This window comes from Aythya fuligula, chromosome 2, assembly GCF_009819795.1.
Source record: "Aythya fuligula isolate bAytFul2 chromosome 2, bAytFul2.pri, whole genome shotgun sequence".
NCBI classification, from domain to species: domain Eukaryota; kingdom Metazoa; phylum Chordata; class Aves; order Anseriformes; family Anatidae; genus Aythya; species Aythya fuligula.
In genome coordinates, this window is record NC_045560.1 from 55,786,698 (window position 1) to 55,803,360 (window position 16,663).

Below are 16,663 nucleotides of genomic sequence, written 5' to 3' on the forward strand. Positions count from 1 at the left end.
GTTCTCCTGGTACTCAGCGCCCTGAATAGACAAGGTAGATAAGGACAAGGTGTACTGGGTCTGGCTGGAATGTTAACTTTCCCGGCAGCAGCCCATACAGTGCCGTACTCTGTACTTGTAGCTGGAACAGCAGTGTTATCACACCAGTGTTGTGTCTACTGCTGAGCAGCAGTGGCACAGCGTTGGGCCTTTCTCTAACCCTCCTAGGGGGTGGGCAAAAAAGTGAGGAGAGAAACATCACTAGGGCAGCTGACCTAAACCAATCAAAGGGATATTCCATACCATGTGGTGTCACACTCAGCAATAAAAGGTGGAAAACAGGAAGAAGAGAGGAGGGGTGGGCTCTCGTTGAGAAGACGTCGGTCCTCCTCTCGAACACCGGCTGCGTGCGTTGAGGCCTTGCTTTCAAGGACGTGGTCAATCATCGCTCATTTGTGGGAAGTAGAGAGTAATTTCTTTCCTCTGCACTTCCATATAGCTTTCATTTATTTTGTTTGTTGTTTTCCTCCCTTTTTCCCCTTTCCCCTTTTATTTTCCCCTTAGTAAATTGTTTAGTTCATGGTAGTCTTTATTTAATTATTATAATTATTTCCCTTTAATTAAATTATCCTTATCTCAACCCGTGAGTTGTTCTTTGCTTTACTTCTCCCCCTCCTTATCTAAAGGAGGGGGAGTGAGAGAGCGGTTGTGGGGTTTAGCTGCCCAGCACGGTAAAACCACCACACAAGGAAACAAAGACCTCATAATCCATGAGGAAATGGTTAGCAACCTGTTATTCCACATAGACATACACAAGTCTATGGGCCTAGATTGGAACCACCTGAGGGTACTGTGGGATCTGGCAGAAGTGCTCACCAAGCCACTTTCCATCATTTATCATCAGTCCTGGCTGTCAGAGGAGGTCCCAGTAGACCAGTGGTTAGCAAACATGATGCCCATCTACAAGAAGGGCTGGAAGAAGGATGGGGAAACTATAAGTCTGTCAGTCTGACTACACTGCTGGAAAGGGTTATGGTGACGATTATCTTGTGTGCCATCATGCAGCATTTATGGGACAACCAGGTGAACAGGCCCAGTCAGCATGTGTTTAACAAAGGCAGGTCCTGCTTGACAAAACATGATCTCCTTCTACAACAAGATGACGTGGTCAGTAGACAAGGGAAAGGCTGTGGATGTGGTCTACCTAGATTTCAGTAAGGTTTTTCACACCATTTCCCACAGCATTCTCCTGAGGAAGATGGCTGCTCAAGGCTTGGATGTGTGTACGCTTCATTGGATTAAGAACTGGCTAGGTAAATGAGCCCAAAGAGTCATGGTGAATGGAGCTAAATCCAGCTGGAGGCTGGTTCCTAGTGGTGTTCCCCAGGGCTCAGTACTGGGGCCAGGTCTCTTCAATATTTTTATCAGTGATGTGGATGAGGGGATTGAGTGCACCCTCATTAAGTCTGCAGACAACACTAAGTTAGGCATGAGTGTTGATCTGCTCAAGGGTTGGAAGGCTGTACAAAGAGATCTGGAAAGGATGGACCAATGGGCCAAGGCCACAGTATAACATTCAACAAGGCTAAGTGCCAGGTCCTAGACCTGGGGCGCAACCCCATGCAATGATGCACGCTGGGGGAAGAGTGGCTGGAAACCTGCCAGGCAGAAAGGGACCTGGAAGTATTGGTTGATAGCCAGCTGAATATGAGTCAGTAGTGTGCTCAGGTGGCCAAGAAGACCAACAGCATCCTGGCTTGTATCAGAAATAGCATGACCAGCAGGACTAGGGAAATGATTGTCCACCTGTACTCGGCTCTGGTGAGACCACAGCTCAAATACTGTGTTCAGTTTTGGGCCCCTCACTATAAGGGCATTGGGGTTCTGGCACATGCCCAAAGAAGGACAACAAAGCTGGTGAAGGGTCTAGAGAGCAAGTCTTCTGAGGAGCAGCTGAGGGAGCTGGGGTTGTTTAGTTTGGAGGAAAAAAAAAAAAAAAAAGCTCAGGGGAGACCTTATTGTACTTTACAATTACCTTAAAGGAGGTTGTAGTGAGGTGGGGATCGGGCTCTTCTTCTTTGCATCAAGATGAGGGTAAACAGCCTCTAGTTGTACTGGGGAAAGTTTAGGTCGGATATTAGGAGAAATTTCTTTATTGAAAGGGTTGTAAATTATTGGAACAGGCTGCCCAGAGAAGTGGTTGAGTCAGCGTCCCTGGAGGTCTTCAAGCAACATATAGTAACAGAATTGAGTAGCATGGGTTAATGGTGAACTTGTCAGTGCTACATTAAAGGTTGGACTAGATGATCTTAGAGGTCTTTTCCAATCTGAATGACTCTATGACTCTATAAAATATGTGAATCACTGTGGTGTTTTCACTTTGATGGGCAGCTAAAGTCAACCTCAACTGCTCTCTCACTCCCTCTCCTCAGAGGAACAGGAGAAGAAAATGAGATTAAATGGAGGGGGGGTTGGAACTAGAACCACCTATGGCAGGGGGTTAGGAGGTCCCTTCTAACCCAGGCCATTATTCTATGATTCTATAATGCAATATCTGTGATACAGTACCCTCAAGAGCTAAAGATCCAATTTCTAAATATAAAATTTTAGTGACTTTTCAAGTTATTGCCTCTTCCCTTAAGGTTTATACATAAGTGAGGGTGCAGCTTAGTCTGTAAAATTTTCCACTAGTAGAATTATCTGCAGTACATGTGAAAGTATTATGTAATCATTAAATCATCTTGTTTTTGAAAAGATGATTACTTGCTTTGGTAATAACCCCAATCTTCTTGTGAACTTGTTTTTTCCTAGGAGCAAAACTATCAAGTTACTTTTTATGTTACCTTTTTGGTCATTAAGGACTTCTTAGGTGCCAGTTCCACCTGAATGAAGGATATTTGAAGTGTGTATAAGCATCTTGAGTAGTAATTTAATATAAAGGTGCTTGTTTAATAGATTGGGTTCATGGGAACATTTAGATTTGACTCTTGTACTAGAGAGAGAAATTCAGTTAAAGACGTCTCTATTAAAATGAAATATCACTATCATGTCAGATGCGGAAATACATTTTATATTTAGTATACTCCATATGCTATTCATTACAGCTAGATCTGTAGGTTATTCATTTCACCTTCCCCCAAAAACAAAACAAAACAAAACAAAACGGAATTCAGTTAGTTTAGGTTCCTTTTCAAATATAGTGCTAGTAATGCCAGAAGCCTGCACAGTTTTCATGCTAAAACAATCTGATAATTCAGCTTTTATGCTAATATGCTATATTGCCTTTTGTTCTATGACAAGATATGTGTCATTGCTATGGAATTCTACAGAAATATGTTATTTATGAACAGTAAAGCCTTCAAATAACTTGATTCTGCCTCTTCTGTCCCTCATACATATATTACCAAAAATGCTCTCTATCAGTTCAGATCAAGGTTTAGATTGTGAATTTTCATATAAGAATGGAGCTCATCTCCCCACCTTCAATGTTTAAGATGATAATTAAAAGAAAATAAAAGCTGTAATAGATGCAATAAACAGTATGTGTATAGGTGATGTGCTATGAATAGTGCTTTGCAAAGCTATCCAAGAATGATTGTCAGTAGCTTTCTGGTTTTAAAAGTGGAGGTTAAAATTTCTTCTTATCAATTTTCACATATTTCTTGCAGTCATTTGCATTTTAATGAATAAATAGTTCTATTAGGTTATTATTTTTAAAATGTAAGTAATGAGTTACATGAATTTTAGCACAATATGTGTTTATATTGTAGTAAAGAACTGCTGATGAGAGCAATTCTGTTAAAATGTAAAATTATTTTTACACAGCATGCATGGTATACAAATGCATTAGAACTAAATCTCCTACAGTATCCTCTCACTGGCTCTGAAAAGTTCACAGAAACTCTGGAACTGTTTGTACACAAGGAACATTAGGAAAATGAAACTGTTACTTTTAATTTTCTTATCTGCTTTTTTGCAGTTTTGGACACACTACTAAGACATTCTACTGTATATTTATTTCTAAAATAAATGAGCAATGCTGTATTTTTTTCATGCGTGACACCACTAATGCACTGTATTTTCACTTTACAAAGTTACCCTTGAAGAGTACCCAAAAGCTATATAGCTAGTGCTGAACACAGCAGTTCTTCTGAATAGCAGAAATCGCTATAATATATCAGGAATTCTTGGCACTGTTCCTTGCGGTGTCTGTCTGATTAGTTACTGATACAGTTTAAGGTGCTAGTTATGATTTAAAAAGCCATAAATGGGTCAGGATCCACTTATTTGAAAGACTGCCTTTACACCTGTGTCTCTCAGTATAAATTGGCTGACCTCTCTCCAGTCCAAGCACTTGCGGACTTACTGCAAACCCAGAGCTTAGATCAGGCTCCTTTTTTCTACATATGCATTTATTATTCAAACACATAAATTTGTGTTTGAATAATATGAATATGAAAGAATAGTATTCTCTGGTCCTCCAAAAAGCTGTCTACCTACAAGCTCTTGTTGGGTCTGTTGCATGCGCTGTACATGCTTCAAACCTGCCAGAGAGGCAGTTACTCTTACTGTTTCAACTTGTAATAGTACCTTCATGTTCAAGCTGCTGCTGATGAAGTCTGAGGAATCACACATATGCCAGACTTACAGTGCAAATAATTCAAATCCAAACTTATTATGCTGACAGTTGGAGAGAGTCAGGGGATACATCTGCTGTATCAACTGCCCAATATTTCACATCAGAAAGAAGAGCTGAGACAATTGTCATGTATTAATAGATTAAATAAATACTGAACTCCTGGAACAAAACAATGCCCCATTTTCATTTTTCACTATCATATTTTTCTGCCTCAACATGGCAATGCAGGTGACTGAGACAGGATATCTGTGAGAATGCCCTGATGGGATATTATCCAAGCAAAACCAGTGTTAAAGGCAGAAAAATTAAAATTCCACACAACAAAACCAAAATTTCTGAGACCATATATATCACTTCATTAAATTACTTGAAGGTAATTAAGATAAGTCATTCTAGTACCAGTTAAAAAAAATGACAAAGAGTCACACAACTGATTTTTCTTGTAAATAAACTTTATTCGCTTCCTATGGTGGTAGATGGGGGAAAGTCAATAATACCTGGATAGACAAAAATAATCTGACATGTTGAGAAAGTTGCCTTTGGACCACAGACATTACTGAAATAGTTTTCAACAAATACAGAACCACTGGATGAGAGGATCATAGAATATCCCATGTTTGAAATGGACTTTCAAGTCCTTCAATGATCATCATGGACCTTCAAGATCCTTCAAGGATCATCAAGTCCAACTCCTAGCTACACATAGAACCACACAAAAATAAACTATACGTCTGAAAGTGCTGTCCAAACACATCTTGAATTTAGCAGTCTCGGTGCTGTGACCACTTCCTCAGGGAGCCTGTGTCAGTCCCTGACCACCCTCTTGGTGAATAACTTTTCCCTAACACCCAGCCTGACCCCAAGCTGTCCCAGCTCCATGCTGCTCCCCTCAGGTCCTATCACTGGTCACCAGAGAGTAGAGCTCAGTGCCTATCCCTCCACTCCCCATTGTGAGAAGCGGCAGGCTGCCATGAGGCCTTCCCTCAGTCTCCTCTTTCTCTAGGATGAAAAAAGCAAGTCTTCTCCTCTAGACCTTTCACTGTCTTTGGTGCCATCCTTTGAGCACTCTCTAATAGTTCAACAATAATAAGTTATTATAGTTCAACAATAATAAGAACAATAATATTGTTCATAGATGAAGTTTTGGGCAGTGCCCAAAACTTCACACAGTACTTGAGGTGAGGCAGCACCAGCGCAGAGCAGGACAATCCCCTCAGCGGGCTAGCAGTGCCATGCATGATGCACCCCAGGGTGTGGTTGGCCCTTTTGGCTACCAGATTAAGCTCATATTCAAGTTGTCATCTACCAGAACCCCCAGATCTATTTCCAATGAAATGCTCTCCAGTCTCTCATCACCCAGTCTGTACATATATCCAGGGTTGCCTCATCTCAAGTGCAGAATCTGGCACTTGCTCATTAAGTTTCGTGTCCTCAGTGATTGCCCAGACCTCTAATTTGTCAGGTCCTCTGTGGAAGTCCTCTCCACCCTCAACAGAGTCAACAGCTCCTCCTAACTTAGTGTTATCTGCAAATTTATTTTGTATGCATTTGAGGCCTGCATCCAGATTATTTATAAATATATCAAAGAGCACTGGCCCCGGGGAAAATGGAGCCCAGGGGAACCCTGGTAGTGACTGTCCACCAGCCTGATGTAATCCCATTTACCAGAACCCTTTGAGCCTATTGTTCACCCATCGTATTATGTATTTATCTAGCTGTGTGCTAGACATTTTGTCCAGAATAATGCTGTGAGAAACAGTATCAAAAGCTTTGTTGAAATCCAAAAAAAGATTACAAAAATATGCTGATACACAACAGTTTTGGTAAATAGCTATACATATATATATACGCATATATATATGTGTGTATATATATATATATATATATATATAATGCACCACTGATGATACAAAGGCCTGTTAAAGTTAATTAACAGCTCTAATTTAAAAAGCTTATAAAATGGATTAGTTACTGCTTTCCTCAGAATATACTGCATGGTGACTACAGTTGTCCCCTCTCCTGAAAAGCTCTCAACAATTATTTCTCTTTTGCCAAAAAATATGAATTATGAAATTCCCCTTTTTCCCAGTTATAATAAAAAAAAAAAAAAAAAAAAAAAGAATTAGCAAATATAATGCAGTTACCTGTCATATTGCAGTAAACTTTCAAAGGTCCCAGTGCCCCACTGCCATCTGGATCTATCCAGTAGTAATTTGAAGTTTTGCCCAAGTGTTTGTATGCTTCACAAGAGAGTTCATAAATAGCTGGAATAAAATAAAATACAACAATAAGTATCTTCAAATCCTGGAGCAGAAATAAATCCATAATAACAGTAAATTGACCTTATTTGTATAAAGAACTATACCTTTGACATTAAAATAATGTCAATAACTTTCATAGAAAATAAATATTTCCAAAAAATACAGAAGTGATTAAAAACTTAAGGCTTATTTATTTATTTATTTATTTATTTATTTTTCCCTCTACACATAAGAAAAAGTCAGAATAGGGAGAGAATTCTAACAACTTGGGGGAAAGTGTTGGAGGGGAGGAACAACCAAAGATTTTTCGAGAGTAACTTAAAACCTTTTTTTGAAAATACCTTGGTTTAGAACTTTGTTTATACAGTGTTTTTTTTTTTTTTTTTTTTTTTTTTTTAAGTGTTTTCGTGTTGTTGTTGTTTAAGTTGTATATTACAAAAGAAGATTTCTATTGATACAACATACTTTTCCCTTTAGTTTTCTTTAAAGATATACATCAAAAAGGTTTTGATTTTTTTTTTCAGTAAATATTAGATTTTTTGGGGTATTATTGTAACTCAGAATAAAATAGTTTCAAAATCGTGAAATTTCTCACTACACATAATACATGTCTCTATACAGCTCTGCAATTACATTACTACATATCTACATAAGTCCCAGCAAGGTCTAAAATTTCTTCATGTTTACTGGAAGAAGTTTAACCAACTTAGCAGAGGTTTTTTCTTATTTTTCCTTGACCTCTGTATACCACTTTTTATTTCACCTCATAAAACTGCTTGTCAGGTTGTGTTATGAAGATAACACACAATGCTCAGATATCAGAATATATCAAGCATTGTTGAGATGCTTTTCTAATAATGCCCAGGTTTTCCTTGTAATACATGACTATTTTGATGTGCAGTATCTATAAACAAACAACAGCAGTCACTTTATGTACAGAAAAGTTATATATTTAAAAGTTATACAAATATTAATATTTTAAATGCAAATTCAGACAAAAAAATGACTACTATTTTTTTTTTTTTTTTTTGTAAGTCTTCTCTCTTGTGCAAGGACCAAATGTTACAAGTTTTTTTGTTTGAAATTAATCAATCAGCTGATAAAATAAATGAAATGTTTGTTTAACCACTTCATAACCACTCTACAATTTAATCTATTTGTTGGCAATTCTTACAGCTGATCTGAAAACACCAGCTGTATTTCAAATGTCCAAAAGGATGAGCTGTTTTGTTGGGTGCTGATTGTAAGTGGGTGACTGATCACATACATATATGTGCACACAAACATTTAAAGACCTCCAAACAACTATCAAGATGCAGGAAGGACAGTGGAGCTGAAAAGAAATCTTCAATTTTGATGGGGCATAAATGCAAAGCAAAAGATACAGGCATAAAGAAAATCTCTTTGTTGATGCTATAAGAAAAATAATTTTCTGGAAGATTTTACTTGTTCATTGCAGGGTCTAAATTCAATTTAATATAAGTAGACATTGTAATTAAATTGTGAAATATTCCAAGACATTTCCCCTCCTTGCTCCCCAAACTAAAATCAACAGATTATTTCATTATCAAGGAGATACTCTGACTGTTTGCAGACATTTTATACAGATTTTCAGTTACAAGATATTAAGTAATTCATAATCTGTTTGTTTTTTCTCCAGAAACATATCTTTAACTCTCAACACATTATCTCAGTGTAACCACAAAATAGCATCTTTGTTAATGTAGTTGTGACATTGTGTCACAAATTTTAATAGATCAATTCAAGGTCAAGCAAAGAAGATTACAAATACTCTTTATGATTTTCTGGAAATTTGGGGACTTTTTTCATTTTTAAACTGTTTCAGAAAACTAAAGGAGCTTTGTAGTATCCAAATCTATATGTAAATCCACATGACATTTTTCTCCAACTTAGCTCCTTTCAAGAAGATAAGTCAGTCTTTGAGCAGAGATGCTACCGTAAATAAAAAAAAAAAAAAAAAAAAAAAAAAAAGTATAATAGAGAAGACAAAGCTAACAAGTTATACTGTTCATTTATCCAATGACATGGAATAGTTTACAGAAAATTAAAGATTCAGTCCCCTGCTTTCTATTCTTCTGGAATGGGAGAACTAAGTGTTTGGTAGTTATTTAACAGCACAAAAAGGATAAATTTCTGTAAGTCAGCATTTGTTAAGCATCAACCAAATGTTGAACACCAAACAATGGAGATGAAGATAGTTCTTGAAATAAAGACAATGCATTGGGATATTCTGAATAAATTCAATTTGTGGAAAAATATGAGGGTGTGATGGGATTTTGGCAGTTTTTATTCTGATGTAGATGTATACCTCAAGACCTTGAAAATGTATTATCAGGAATAAATAAAAATGAAAAGACAGATCTTGAATTAAGAAGCAGTAATGTACAAATCATGTAACAGGAATTCGGGAATAAAATGAAAGGATAAGTGAAGTTAGTATAATAGAATATATTATTATATTCTATAATAGAATATATTATAACAGAATAATTCGTAATTGAGATTCAATAGGAAACAATCATGTTCTGGTATATGGAAACATTTGATGAAAGAAAAAGACCTTTATGTTGAATTCAGATGTCTACTGGTAGTCACTAATATAAACAGCAGAACAGAAGTGGAAAGCCTTAGGAAGATTAGGCTTTGAAGGGAAGCAGGGTAAGGCATGATACCAAGAACTCAGAGAAGCAGAAGACAGGATGCCACAGGATCATATCATGATTCAGTCCTTCCTTTTATGGCATTTGAAATGGTGCAGAAAGATTAGTCAAACGTGTAAGGGTGAAAAGGTAAAAACAGAAGTTCTAAGAAACCCAAAGAAAACGTATAACAGATGAAAGGACAAGTATTTAACAAGTCATTGCTTTGGAAGACAACAAGTTAATTAAATCCCATATGAAAATGAAAACAAAATACAGCAAGGAAGAGACCATGGCACAATCAAAGCATTAATAAAGAAAACAATTAAGAGATCCAGGAAAGACAAGTCAGCAAAATTCAAGACTTGGATATAACATATAGATGTACATATGCACATAGAGTACATATGCAAATAAGGAGAAATGCCTGCAGGAACAGGAACAGGAAAAGGTTTTTACTGAGGATTTCTTCTGGGAGATAGGGGAAAAAAAAAAAAAAAAAAAAAAAAAAAAACAGAAAGACACATAGCACAGATTTTTGGAAGTAGGAGTAAAATAGCAAAAATGTGCATTTGCTTTCTTGGCAGCTGGTCCAAATACACAATATATACTCTTAATGGAATTCAGAATATTATTAAACATCAAAATCTTTCAAGATGAAGATAAAACTCACTACATCTGCATTTCTGGCCAGATAAGCAACTTCTAACGTAATACATCCAAGTATTAAATCAAAAGAAGGTTAATAATATTCTTTCTGATAAGAAGAGTGAAAAACAAACAAACAAACAAAAACAAACAACTACACACACAACAACAAATCAAACAAACCAAAAACCAACCAACCAGCCATCCACAACAAAACAAAAAGAACACACTCTATAAATGACTTTCTCTATCAACTTGACATTCTTTCATATCACATCAAAAACTGTCAATGAGAAAAAAGTGATGAAAACCTGGTCAGGACAGAACAGTGATCTGAGTTCTGATTTAAACTTCATTTAAACTCTTGGTGTAAAACACCAAGCTTCTTTAACTGTAGTAGCCTAAGCAGAAATCTAGTCATTTTAATCAGTTGACAAAAACAACTACAATGCATTTTGTAATTCACTATTGACTAAGCTAGCATCCATAACAGTGGGCTTTAGCACATATTGATGTATGAAGTTTTTCTTTTTACAAAAGTTAGGCTAGGGAAGCAGAGTAAGGGAGAACAACTTAGGAGTAAATCAAAAACTAACACAGATATCTACATCATTTTCATTGTTTTATATACTCATGGGTTCTCTTCTCCCAAAAGAACTGCTTATCTGAACCCTAAAAGGGAGGTAGTGATCAAGGAAAACATTTCTTTCTTAGTTTTAGGATCCTATATTTTAAATATCTGGGGAAAAGTTCAGACAACAAGTTTACCTAATAGTGTTTTTTTCTAGCTCCAGATTGTTTGCCAAAATTTGGGAAGCAGTCATCTCTTAGATTTAAATGTCTGTTTATCATTGAGGGAAATGTGGTCTTAATCCTGTTTTACTTTCTGACAGGAGTGAAGATCAAGAGTTATCCCATGCAGCTTACACAGCTGCTGGTTATTTCTAGAATGCAGAATAACTGAAATACAGAAAAGATTTTAAGAACTCTTGTCACTTTACATGCTGTAAAGTGACAGAGTTTCAGTAGCACCTTGGTGAACTAAAGTTTCTGTAACACTATGTAAAAAGCAGTTTTCATTTAGGGCTAACAAATATCTTCCTTTTATAAGTACAAAGCTCATTATAAATACGAGACCTAGCTTGTTAGTCTGCACTATGTAACATAATGAATGTATTGAAATGCATTTTGTTTCTGTCGGTGAACATGGCTGCGGCAGGGGATAAACTCCTCTGAACTTCTGCTAATGCAAGAGTAAATCTCCTTAGCTTTATGAGGGTGTAAGAAAGGAGTAGATTCACAGGAAATGATAGAATTAAATGAATATAAAAGTGACAAAAGTAGGAAGTACATCAGATCCACAAAGTCCTTCTACTCCTCTCCATTAATTTCAACTTCCCAGAAATATATTGAAAGCTAAATAGAATTATAAGGTGCTTGGATTTAGGTCACCCAAGTTGGTTTCAGCTCCTGAGCTCCTTTAAAGGGCTTAAAAGCACAAGAAAGGGGAAGAAAAAAACAAAATTACTCAATAAATAGTTTTACACTGAATGGCATACCTGCAATTTTAGAAATTAACATTAATTGCAAAATCTTCTGACTCTACATCTCTAGAGTTGTACAGCTATTTTTTATTATACTGTGAAGTTTTAGATCATTTTTCCAGGAATGAAATACCAGCAAAAATGGACAAGGAAAGTAATCTTTGCAAAATACTGAGATTATGCCTGACCACATAAAGATATTGCTATGTTTTAGCAGTGTTCATAGAAATAGATGTTTTACACATTTTAAGTACCTATTAATTATTTTTAATTAGAACATTGAAAATTCCCCAAATACCCCAGTTATAAATACCTAAATACTATTAACCTCATATATCCTCAACTTCTATTTTTTTTTTTTTAAAGGCATACTTTCATCAAATTATAGTACACTTCAAAATTACTGTCTTTTGACTGGCCAAAGACAAAGCCATTGTACTCATGTTTCTGGAACGTGGGAGATTAAACCAAGAGATAAAACCAAGAGCAAGAAGAATTTCTCAGCCTTAATTAGGTTTAAGGCTGAGAAACAAACAAAACCAAGCAATTTCAGTCCTAAAGGCAAGCCCAGCCCCTGGCATCTCCACATACCTTCAGTGTGAAATTAATATTTGACATTTTTTTTTCTCTTTTTTCCTAAAACACAGCCATTGAAGGGGCCCTTGGTTTGCTCTTGCAGTTGGTCAGTTCAGACATGAATTACAAGAGCTCAAAACCATACCATCCTTGTACTGTGGCCATGTGAGATTAGTAAGAACCTATTACACATAGCACAGCTATCTTACTCACGGAAGTTCAAATGCAAGATAACTTAACCTTATCTTAATCCTGGTTTAGTTCTGCCATTATTAACATAATTAGATAATTATTACATTGTTATACAAGATGTTCCAGGAAAAGGTTGTTGAGTTGGGTCCAAATTATTTTTGAAGGAAAAAAAAAAAAAAAAAAAAAGAGGAGAGGAGAAAGAGTGGAATCATTTTGTTGATCGTATTTAGTGTTAACAGCAGAATCATATGACTGAGATGAACCTTAAAGACAATCTAAACCACCTTGGTCCCAAAAAGCTTTAACATCTATTTTCCTGACAGAATGATTAAAAATAAACAAACAAAACAAAACCAACCAACCAACCAAAAAACAGTCAAGTTCAACAAAGAAAAGCACAGAGTTCTGCACCTGGGGAGGTTCCCCCCTCCTCCCCCCAGAAGGCAGCTAAGTACTACACAGCTGCTGGCATCCACAGGTGGGATGGGGGAGAGAATCAGAGAACTAAAGGCACAATAACTCGTGGTTCAAAATAAAGACACTTTACTAGGTAAAGCTAAAGCTGTACATGCAAGCAAAGCAAAATAGTGAATTCATTCACTACTTCCCATCGGCAGGCAGGTGTTCAGCCACTTGCGGGAAAGCAGGGCTCATCATGCTTAACAGATTCTTGGGAAGACAAACGCCATCACTCCAAACATCACCCCTTTCTCCTTCTTTAACCAAGTTTTTTACTGCTGAGCTTGACATTATAAGGCATAAGATATCTCTTTGGTCAGTTTGAGTCACTTGTCCCAGCTCTGTCCCCTCCCAGCTCCTTGTGCGTCCCCAGCCTCCTACCTGGCCGGGCAGCATGAGAAGCTGAAAAATCCTTGGCTCTGTGTAAGCACTACTCTGCAACAACTAAAAACATTGGTGTGTTATCACAATTACTTTCATCAAAAATCCAAAATACAGCATTGTGTGAGCTTCTATGAAGAAAATTAACTCTAGCCCAGCCAAGAAAATGACAGGAAGAACAATCCCAGGCACCAGGACATGCTGGGGTCCACCTAGGTAGAAAGCAGCTCTGCAGAAAAGGACCTAGGAAGCCTGGTGGACACCAAGTCTGACATAAGTCAGTACTGTGCCTTTGCTGCTAAGAAGGCTAATAGTATCCTTGGCTGTATTAGGCAAAGTATCATCAGCAGGTTAAGAGACGTGATCCTTCTGCTCCACTTGGCATCAGGGAGGCCACACCTGGAATACTGTGTCCAGTTCTGGACCCTCAGGACAAGAGAGACATGAAGTCCTGGAAAGAGTCAAATGGAGGGGTCACAAAGGTGATGAAGGGACTAGAGCACCTCTCCTGTGAGGAAAGGCTGAGAGAGCTGGGACTATTCAGCCTGGAAAAGAGAAGGCTCAGGGGGGATCTTATCTATGTGTATAAACACCTGAGGAGAGAGCACAAAGAAGACAGAGCCAGACTCTTTTCAGTTGTGCCCAGTTATAGGACAAGAGGCAGCAGGTACAAAATGAAAAACAGGAGGAATAACTTCTTTGTAGTGTGAGTGACTGAGCACTAGCATTAGCCCTGAAAGGTTGTGTTATCTGTAGGTTTGTGCTGGTGTGCCTTGCCAAAAAAATAAAAAATAAAAAATCACACATAGAATACACATGAAGGTCTTTTAATTAAATAGTTCATTACATAATTCTGCAGAATTAGGTGCTTGGCAATCTTTCACAAAGCAAGCACACCTCTCACTTGAATCACCATTATTTATACACAGCTATCTTGTGGAACTATCTCTGACTACTTTTGATTGGTTATTTTAGCTCGCATAACTTATCTCTGTTGAGCTTGGTCCGTCAGAGGACCAGCAAGGAGGGGAACACCAATCCCACAAGTCCATACATTTGCATTTTTGATTATTTTTTTTTTAAATATGTTAACAACCCTTAAAGAGCAAATGGTTACCATGGCTCAGCCTGGAATCTTCCTTCAGCTGTTTTCCTCCTTTTTGTTTTTTAGCTTTCATCTCTTATCTCCCTTGCTTCTGCTAGCTCAAGGCTACCAGTTTCCTGGTTCTCTTCAAGGTTTCCCTGTTCTTTTAAGCATAAGACTAGAATTTCCCCCCTTTGAGACTACAAAACTCACTTTAAGGTTTCATAGTTCTCACCACATAGTTCTTGTCCATTTCTGCTAATTTTAAGAAGTACTCCAAATTATCCATATCTCATTTTGCTAGCTTTACTTGGTTAGGTTTGCTGAACCAAGCACTATACAAATTTAGACAACTAGGCATGTATTGCAAAACACAACTACATATGACTTTTGTAACTACAATTAATATGATAACTAAAAACAGTTCTTATAATCCAAAGTCTAGCAACCATGACCACAAACAGGAAAAAGATGGTGGACTATTAATGGTTGCATCCTGAGACACTTGGTGAAATAAATAGATGCTTGCCTGATTCTGTTGATATCTGTCAGTCATTTGCTTCTTCTCATTTACATGGAGTCTCCCTCCTTGGAGACCTTCAAAAGCCACCTGGACATGGTCCTGGGTAACCTACTGTAGGTATCCCTACTTGAGTAGTGGGGTTGGACCACATGACCTCCAGAGGTCCCTTCCAACCTTAACCATTTTGTGACTCTGTGAAGGTAAACCTACAGATAGAATTATGGTGCTTATGGCTGGACCAGTGTACTTTTCTGGCCATTGCTGCATTGGTTGTCACATGGCAAAAATTTTCCATCCTTCATGACTGAGCACAAGCTTTTTTCCTGCTGCCATTGATCTAAGCTTCATCTTTCTTAAAGCTCTGAAGTTATGGATTGCTGCTTTCCCAGCTGCTGTACATGCCTTACACTCTCCCTTCCCCTCCTACTGTGAGATAATGAACTTGTAAAGGATTCTCATTATTAGTGCAATATTCAAATATGCCCCGTAGAAATGGAAAAGAAATTAAAACACAGAGAAAAAAAAATAATAAGATGTGCGGAAATTTGCCAAATTTGTGTCAAGTTGACTTTAGGCTCATTTTTGCCAGTGATAAACAAGACAATTACCATTGTGGTAACCAAGGGAGGAAAGTAGACAGTAGGATAAGAAAGAGCATGATTTTATTTGCCACTGGGATAATAAAGAACTCTGTTGCCATGAGGGTGAAAACTGCAATATGAGTTACCACAAAGTTGTTCTACCCAGGAATTTGCTATAAATATAGAAGAAAAAAAATCCCTTTATAGCAAACAAATAGGTGTTTCTGTTTCTCTGTTGTTGGCTCTTACATTCCTTTGGGGAGGGTGGAGGGAAGAAAAATGAACTTAGAAACAAATACCTGATCAAAAATGGATTTTTTAACAAACCTAGAAGTGATTTAAAATTAGAAGCCATAAATTTGGCAATTAGCACCATTGTAACAATGTCAGCCTTCAGACAACTCAAGAAAGAAGTATAATTAGACACCAGTTTTTAACAAGGTACTTTGGAGAATGACATCATTCAAGAACAGACAAACACATTTTTTTAAAACCACATTCTGATATGGTTTTCTGTGACTGAAATAAACACTGTTCAGGATATAAACATTCGAAACTGAAAATGGCAAGTCATGCTAAGCTCCACATAAAGGCATGGATTCATTTTAAATGTGGATGGTTTGGCATATTTGTGTAGCTGTAAACCATAACCAGGCACTGCATCTGGTGGGGGAAGACTGACAAAGAAACTATTGGATATTCAAAGTACTTGTGCTGGTTTTACATTGGTTCCAGCCACAGGAAGCTTCAGGGATGCTGAGTTTGAGTCTTCTCCAGCTGGAGTCAACAGGAGAACAACCAATATCAACCCAGTCTTCCATGTAAAAGGTTTCAAGATTGGCATAAAATCTAAACTTGAAAAATCCATACCCTGAAGAAAGGGTGTGATTTCTGCTCCCACTCCCACTTACTTTGTATTGACAAGGCAATAGAAAAGAGAAGAGGAGACAAGGTGCAAGCCTGAATTCACAATTTCCCAGCTGTGTAAAATGAACACCTGATTACAATATGAAGTGTAGTGAAATACACAAATGAAAATCTTAGCAAATTATATGAGGGCCAAAAGTAGGGGAGATGTAAATTTAGGTAAAAGTTATGTAAATATATGGAATAATATTTTAACACAAGATGTCTAT

The 16,663-nt window shown here is 37.2% G+C and overlaps 1 protein-coding gene across 1 annotated transcript in view; it reads right to left on the reverse strand.

Annotated features, from left to right (window-relative positions):
• CNTNAP2 (contactin associated protein 2) overlaps window positions 1-16,663 on the reverse strand; it is a 1,149,595-nt gene that overhangs the window by 352,537 nt on the left and 780,395 nt on the right. Inside the window, 1 exon segment of the mRNA XM_032182107.1 lies at window positions 6,763-6,882. Coding sequence (XP_032037998.1) covers window positions 6,763-6,882 — 120 coding nt within the window.